Source organism: Hyperolius riggenbachi, chromosome 7 (genome assembly GCF_040937935.1).
Source record: "Hyperolius riggenbachi isolate aHypRig1 chromosome 7, aHypRig1.pri, whole genome shotgun sequence".
In the NCBI taxonomy this organism is placed as follows: domain Eukaryota; kingdom Metazoa; phylum Chordata; class Amphibia; order Anura; family Hyperoliidae; genus Hyperolius; species Hyperolius riggenbachi.
Genome location: NC_090652.1, coordinates 31,723,759 through 31,731,838, shown reverse-complemented (window position 1 = coordinate 31,731,838; position 8,080 = coordinate 31,723,759). Strand labels below are relative to the sequence as shown.

Here is an 8,080-nt window from a genome sequence, read left to right as displayed (position 1 = left end):
GAGAGACAGGTCTCTCTCTGATCAGGTTCGATCAGAGACCGCTCTTTCACATGGTCGATCTGCCCATACATCGAGTGATGTATAGCTGCCTTTACTATCCCTAAATCACTACAAAAGCCTCTAAATGTCAATAGGGGCACCCCATGGGCCACTCTGTCCCGAGCCAGCCTCTCTGGTGTGGAGTACAGTACATAAGAGAACAGCTTGGAATGCCAGGTAGTTCCAGCACTTCCTCTCTGCCCTCTGAATGAGGAACAGGGGAGCGGAAGTGTCAGTACAGAGGGTGGGCCGCATCACAGGGTGAAGAAGCCAAGGACTGGGGCACACATTCTGAGTGCACAGCCACTTGCACTGCTGGAGTGGAGATTGATTAAAGAGTACCTGTAACAAAAAAAAAGTTCCACTGGGGGGTACTCACCTCAGGAGGGGGAAGCCTCAGGGTCCCAATGAGGCTTCCCTCTCCCCTGTAGCTGCAGGCAGTCCAGCACTGACTCCCCCGAAGTGTTTCGGAATCCTCCCTCGACAAGCCTGACAAGCGCTGATTTATTTACCTCTCCTGGCTCCAGCGGGGGCGCTGTTGCGGCTCTCCGCACGGAGATAGGCGAAAATAGCCGATCTCTGTCGGGTCCGCTCTACTGCGCAGACGCAAAAGACTTGTGCCAGCGCAGTAGAGCGGACCGACAGCAATAGACTATGTCCACCTATCTCCAAGCGGAGAGCCGATACTGCACCTGCGCTGGAGCAAGGAAGGTAAATATTTACATCTCCGCTGTTCGGGGAGCTTTATCGCCACCGACGTGGGACCGAGGAGGGCGGGGAAAGAGTCAATAGGATCCGGAGGCTTCCCCCACTCCAGGTGAGCACCCCCCAGGGGAGGTTTTTCTCATTACAGGTTTTAAGACAAGTATGCATTGTTTCAATATCACAGACCTTTTATCCTTGGCGCTGCGCACCACACGCTTGGTGTCCTCTTCATCATCACTGAGGAGGAGCGGCCTGAATTACACAGGAGAGAAGATGATAAAGTCAGTGATGTAACTTCTCAGTACCTTTATAAAGTAGGCAGACAAGCAGAGCAAATGTGATGAAATCACATGTAATGCAGAGGAAGAGACTCACTGCTTGTTGTAGGCGCCTCCCGCTGGCTTGGGAAGAATCTCATCTCCAGAGAGGGATGACTCAGACTCGCTGTCCGAGGCGGTGGCGAAGAATCGTGACATCTTGTCAGCTGGACCGGGTCACACAACACTGCTGGAAGACAAGAGCAAGGTTACAACTAATGCACAACACTGCTAGAAGACAGGAGCGAGGTTACAATTAATTACAGTGGGCCAGATTTATCAAAGCATTACTGACAGTTTTTTCTTCTTAAATGAATACTGTAGGGAGTCGGAGGAAAATGAGTTGAACTTACCCCGGGGATTCTAATGGTCCTCCGCAGACGTTCTGTGCCCGCGCAGCCACTCACCGATGCCACGGCCCCGCCTTCTGGAATTTCAGACTTTAAAGTCTGAAAACCACTGTGCCTGCTTTGCCGTGTCCTCACTACAACTGACATCACCAGGTGTGTACTGTGCAGGCACAGACCATACTGGGCCTCCTGGTGACATCAGCGGTGACGAGTGCATGGCTGCGCAGGCGCAATGGGTTTCAGACCTCTAAAGTCTGAAATTCCAGAAGTGAACCGGAGGCGGGGCCGGAGCATCGGTGAGTGGCTGCGTGGGCACAGGATGTCTGCAGGGGACCATTAGAAGCCTCGGGTAAGTTCAACTCATTTTCCCCCGACCCCCCTACAGTATTCTTTTAAAGAGTCACTGAAGCGGAAAAAAAAAATTATGATGATATAATGAATTAGTTGTGTAGTACAGATAATTACTAGAACATAAGTAGCAAAGAAAATATTCTGATATTATTTTCAGTTATATAGTGTTTTTTATAACATTGCATAATTTTCTAATATTTGCAGTTACCACACTACTCAGCATTCTAAATGTTTTTACAGAGCAGGCCAATGAACTACTGACCTGTCCTCTGGAGAGAAAAAGAAAATACAATGACTGACAGTTAAGATAAGCTTCAGAAGACAGAGCTCTCTGTGACTTTGAAAGATGTGGAGCTCAATGGCTCTTTTGCTTAGATAACAACTGGAGTTTCTTAACTCTTCCTGTACTGGAAACAATAGTAGACTTATGTTTCTGCTGCTAATGTTTAATTTCTTAGCTGTACTACACATACAAATCAAATAATATTTTTTGTGTCTCTTTAAACAGTTTTAACCAGCAGGGGAACTGTTCTGCATGATAAGAAGAATCATTTTAATTCCCAGTTAATAGTGGCAGTTTATTGTGAATTTCTAGAACTGCAGTACAGTTAAAGGGACTCCGAGCACCTCTCATGGGCATGCCTTTAAGACTCCGACCAGTACAGCAAAGTACTTAAAGATGCATACCTTTCTATAGCTTGTGCTCTCCTCTTTCATTTGATGCCTGAATAGCCATTCTACATTAAATAGTTTTAGTTCGATTTCAATTTAAAAATCGCAGCTGCCATCTTGGCTATTTTATAACTTCCAGGTCACCCCTGTCTTCTCTGTTAGGAAAGTGCATCACTGAATGAAGCAGGAAGAGGAAGTGACACGCATGGCCATTGCAAGAGGCTCCTTCAGAGGGGTCATAGCACGACTTTGTTGGAAGTCGTCTGGCTTAAAGCTGGGTCTACACGGCACGATGTGTCTTTTCAATCGAGCCGCTGATGCGGTTTGATTGATAAGATCCGACAGGTCCGATCTCGCCGCGGCCGATTCCCCGCTCGATCCCTGCGAGCGAGCAATAGCGGGGAAAAGAGCGGAAGATAAGCGGCGCCAGCGGGGGATCTAATCCGACGCAAAAGAGCGGGGACGCACGGGGATGCGGCAGAGTCGATCCGGCGACTAATCGAGCCGCTGGATCGCTCCGTGTAGACCCGGCTTTAAGGGAAACTGAAGTAAGAGGTATACGGAGGCTGCCATATTTATTTCCTTTTAATCAATACCAGTTGCCTGGCAGCCCTGCTGGTCTATTTCTCTGCAGTAGTATCTGAATAACACCAGAAACAAGCATGCAGCTAATCTTGTCAGATCTGACAATAATATCAGAAACACCTGATCTGCTGCATGCTTATTCAGGGGCTATGGCTAATAGTATTAGAGGCAGAGGATCAGCAGGAGGGCCTGGCAACTGGCATTGCTTAGATGGAAATAAATATGGCAGCCTCCATATCCCTCTCACTTCAGTTGTCCTTTAAAGGCATGCCCATGAGAGGTGCTCAGAGTCCCTTTAAAGTGGATCCGAGATTAATTGTATGCCTTGTGATAATTAAGCCCCTTACACATGTATTATAATACAATCTTCCCCCAAAAGGTGTTTTTCTTTGTTTTTAAGAACCTTAACTCATTAGTTAATGTTAACCACGCTCCCTAGCCATTCCACCGCCGCCGCGTTCTAGCTTGCAAGTCCCATAAGGATCACATCGTGGGGAGGGAGTTGCAGGCTCGTAAGAAGAAGGAGAGTGGCCAGCGAGCGACTTCTTCAGATGCCAACAGTGAGCAGCATCAGGTTGTATTGCGCCAGCTTCATTCATATCCTACTAGCGTGGGTGATTGTACTCCGGGCGTCTTCATTCATATTCTACCTGCTGGTATAGGAAGAACTGGGCAGATGAATGTTCTGGGCTAATGGAGGCTGCAGGACACTTGGGCTGTGCTGCGGGGTCCTTGCAGCCTCCTTCCACCACAGCACACCCATCCGTCCACGCTTCCTTCACCAGCGAGTAGAATATGAATGAATGTGAATACCACGTGATGCTGCTCACTGTTAGGAAGAGGAAAAATAATCGCAAAACAGCCCACCATAAAATTACATACATTTGACAAACAGCTATTCAGTGGGGATTTATCAAGTTTGGATGGAGCTGTAATCTACTCTGCTCAGAGGCAATTAAAACTGGGGACCCAAGGTGAGAGTGCTAACCACTATACCGCACTGCATGCTTTTTCAGGGTTTACGGCTAAGGGCTCGTTCACACTAAGGACGTTTTTGCCCTTTTTTCAAAAGCAGGCGATTTTCAAAATTGCCCACAAACCGCTTGTGCAATGAAGGTTCATATCAGCGCATTGTGCCCACTTTGCAGTCAGCAAAGCTGTGCCTGTACCATTTTTGAGGCAATTCCACCTCAATGAAAGGTATAGGAAGAGTGCTGAACGCTTACAAAATCACTTTGTGGGGCGATTGCGTTCATGTTTTAAAGAATAAATACATTGGATTTATTCTTTTCCGGGTCAAAGAGTTCACTTCCTGACAGGGAGTCAAAAAATTGCTCGGGTAAAGCGTTTAGAAAAGCGCTTTAAAAAAAAAAAAAACAGCTTGCAGTGGAGCACTGGGGGAGGGGAGCGGAGCAATGCTTTTCGCCGCTGCTAGATTTGGGTGCAGCCAGCACCGCCATAGACTATAATGGGAATCAGTCTATAGCGGCGCTCAGTGAGTAACTTCGGCGCCGTCAGAGGACGGAGCAGAAGTTGCTTAAAAAAACACAATAATTCGTCCTCCAGCAATCACTGGAAGCCGAATTTTTTCATTCCCCCACTATCCATGGCGGCCTGGAGGGGGGAATAGTAATTAAAACGGCCCTGACTTGTGCAGAAGCAGGATCAGCCATATAGCGCTGTATCCTGCGCCCAAGTCTACCGGCGCCGATTTTAAATGTACTCGAGGGGAGGGGGGGGGGGGGGCAGCGCACAAAAAAAGCTTGCATTTTTAGGTGGGAATGAGGCCTAAGAGTATTAGAAGCAGAGAATCAGAAGGGCATTGTTTAAAAGGGAATAAATATGGCAGCCAAAACATCCCTCTCTATTTAGGAGTACTTTAAGTGTAATAGGTACTTCCTGATCCCAACACAAGTAACTCCATGGGCAGAGGTACCTTGATATGAGATTCTAGGTGATAGACTACAGCTGTGCATTAGATGACAATTCCTGAGCTAAGTTATATTTTCATCAGCAGTAAGCTCCTGGTGCCAGCTGATTGTTATCTCCTGGGTCACAGCTGTGCGTGCAATCCCTGGCTCCTGGGGTGAGTCATGCTATATCTATATATCTCTCATCTCGTGGGGTCGCTCCCAGCTGATTGCTAGCCCATGTGACCAGCACTAAGCTGAGGCAGACACTGCAGGCAGCTCCTGGGATGGAGGAGGGAGTCCCAGCTGGCCTGGAGCCACCATATTGCCGCATTGTGCGCCCTCATCCCCGCTCCCCAGCCCAGCAGGCCGCAGAGGACCCTCCCACGCTCGGAGTGACCCGGCTGTACGGTCTGCAGGCCCTCCCCAGCCGCCTCTCCCACTCTCACCTCTTAAGCCGCTCACACGCGGCAGTCCAGGCTGATCTATTCTACAGCGCCGAAAAGGCTGAATAAGCAGCGAGCATGCGCGAAGCCGGCGCAGCAGATATTACCTCACTTCCTGATCGAGGACGACTACACTTCCCGGCATCCTCTAAACAGTGCACAGCTCCTCCCTGATATCTGGGATGTCTCGTATTACTTCAGCTCCCTGCCTTCCAGGACTTGCCAGACTACATCTTCCAGCAGCCTCCGAGTACATCTATCTACTCCCTGACTTCCGGGATATCACCTGACTACATTACACCGCATGTCCATTCCAAAAGCAATCTGGTTATAGTCTCTAATATAGTAAACCTCTGGCTATAGTAAACCCAGGTTCCAACCATGTTCCTGTATACAATGTATGGCCAATTCTGATGTAGTAAACTTCTGTTATAGTAAACTACTTGGCCAGCTCCCTTGGGTTAACTATAAAGGGATTCTCCAGAGCTAGAAATTAAATTTGAATTATTACTAGAAATTATTATTAGAAAGAATGGTACTTTTATCAACCTGACCTGCAGAACGGCTAGGCAGTCAGACCCGCTGGAATGGCTAGGCAGTTAGAATCGCTGGAACGGCTAGGCAGTTAGAATCGCTGAAACGGCTAGGCAGTTAGACCCGCTGGAACAGCTAGGCAGTTAGACCCGCTGATACGGCTGTGCAGTTAGACCCGCTGGAACGGCTAGGCAGTTAGACCCACTGGAACGGCTAGGCAGTTAGACCCGCTGATACGGCTAGGCAGTTAGACCCGCTGGAACGGCTAGGCAGTAAGACCCGCTGGAACGGCTAGGCAGTAAGACCCGCTGGAACGGCTAGGCAGTTAGACCTGCTGGAACGGCTAGGCAGTTAGACCCGCTGGAACGGCTAGGCAGTGAGACCCGCTGGAACGGCTAGGCAGTGAGACGCGCTGGAACGGCTAGGCAGTGAGACCCGCTGGAACGGCTAGGCAGTGAGACGCGCTGGAACGGCTAGGCAGCGAGACCCGCTGGAGCAGCTAGGCAGTTAGACCTGCTGGAACGGCTAGGCAGCGAGACCCGCTGGAATGGCTAGGCAGCTAGACCCGCTGGAAAAGTGTAATGTGTCTCTTGAATGAAGTCTCGGCCGGATTGATTGGTATATTTCAAGCTGTGTACATTTGCATAACGTAAACTTCAGTAAAGATCAACAGCAACAAAAAAATATATAACTGGGGCTTCCTCCAGCCCCCTTCAGGGTCATTAGTCCCTCACAGTCCTCCGAGGTCACCTGGATCCGCAGCTAATTCCTCTGGTAATTCAGCGAGTTGGGGGTAACTATGTATGCGCAGCTCAGCTGCACGTGCATGCCCCAGTCACCGGGAGCATGTATGACCGGACTGCACGTGAGCCGACCGGCAGAATTACCGGGCCATGAGATTTGGCACACACATAGTACATAACCTGGAATAACATATACAATACTTTTTATCCCCATAACCAAAAAGTGGATGGAGACAAATACAAATTTCACTGGGAAAATGTAAACAGCCATTCTTACACTGTTAATGGTAGGGTTCTCAAACTTTGCACAGTTGGTCATTGGGTGACTGGGATTAATATTCAGAAAAGTGGGTGGGGGTGTTGTATTCATAATAATATGGTGGAACATTAGACTATGACTATGGTAGGGATTAGAGTGTGAGCTCCTCTGAGGACAGGCAGTGACATGGCTATGTGCTCTGTAAAGTGCTGCAGAAGATGTCAGTTCCATATAAATAAATAATAATATGGTAAGACATTAGACTATGACTATGGTAGGATTAGATTGTGAGCTTCTCTGACAGTCAATGACATGACTATGCACTCTGTAAAGTGCTGCAGAAAATGTCACTGCTATATAAATTTCGCTAATAGCGAATAAATAAGTTTGGATGTTTGTTACTCGATCACACAACAAAGGCACCTATCCCTACCTACCTACCTATGCTAAAGGGACCTGTACCCAGCTACCTATGCTAAAGGCACCTGTACCCAGCTGGCCAATGGGAAACGGGGAGGAGAGAGGAGGCACGGCTGAAGAGAGGCAAGGGGCGGTTCTGCCCTGACGCGACGTCATGGCTGGGGGCACGACACATACACACGCATGCATGCATGCTTCACTCACTCGCACTGCCCGCCGGAGCGCTCCATCAGCTGCCAACATGTTTCTAATCTGCCTTGCAACTGAAAGAGGGGAGACCAGACATCGCCGCTGGAGGGAGGTAAGTGATTGAGCACCTATCCCTACCTACCCATGCTAAAGGCACCTATCCCTACCTATGCTAAAGGCACCTGTACCCAGCTACCTATGCTAAAGGCACCTATCCCTACCTACCCATGCTAAAGGCACCTATCCCTACCTACCTATGCTAAAGGGACCTATCCCCATCTACCTATGCTAAAGGCACCTATCCCTACCTACCTACCTACCCATGCTAAAGGCACCTATCCCCACTTACCCATGCTAAAGGCACCTATCCCCACCTACCTATGCTAAAGGCACCTATCCCCACCTACCCATGCTAAAGGCACCTCTCCCCACCTACCCATGCTAAAGGCACCTCTCCCCACCTACCCATGCTAAAGGCATCTATCCCTACCTACCTATGCTAAAGTCACCTATCCCTACCTACCCATGCTAAAGGCACCTATCCCCACCTACCTATGCTT

The 8,080-nt window shown here is 48.9% G+C and overlaps 1 protein-coding gene across 5 annotated transcripts in view; it reads right to left on the bottom strand.

The window, feature by feature from the left end:
- The window catches only part of EIF3CL (eukaryotic translation initiation factor 3 subunit C like), a 41,817-nt gene extending 36,339 nt beyond the window's left edge, over positions 1–5,478 (bottom strand). For 4 of the 5 annotated variants that reach the window (XM_068243860.1, XM_068243863.1, XM_068243862.1 and 1 more), the window contains exons 1-3: positions 5,379–5,478; positions 1,120–1,251; positions 931–996 (exon numbers count right to left, since the gene is read on the bottom strand). In XM_068243860.1, coding sequence (XP_068099961.1) covers positions 931–996; positions 1,120–1,220 — 167 coding nt within the window. In that variant the 5' untranslated portion in view covers positions 1,221–1,251; positions 5,379–5,478. The remainder of the gene's footprint in view (positions 1–930; positions 997–1,119; positions 1,252–5,378) is intronic. The other variant, XM_068243861.1, reaches the window with a different exon arrangement.
- Between the last annotated feature and the right edge of the window lie 2,602 nt (positions 5,479–8,080).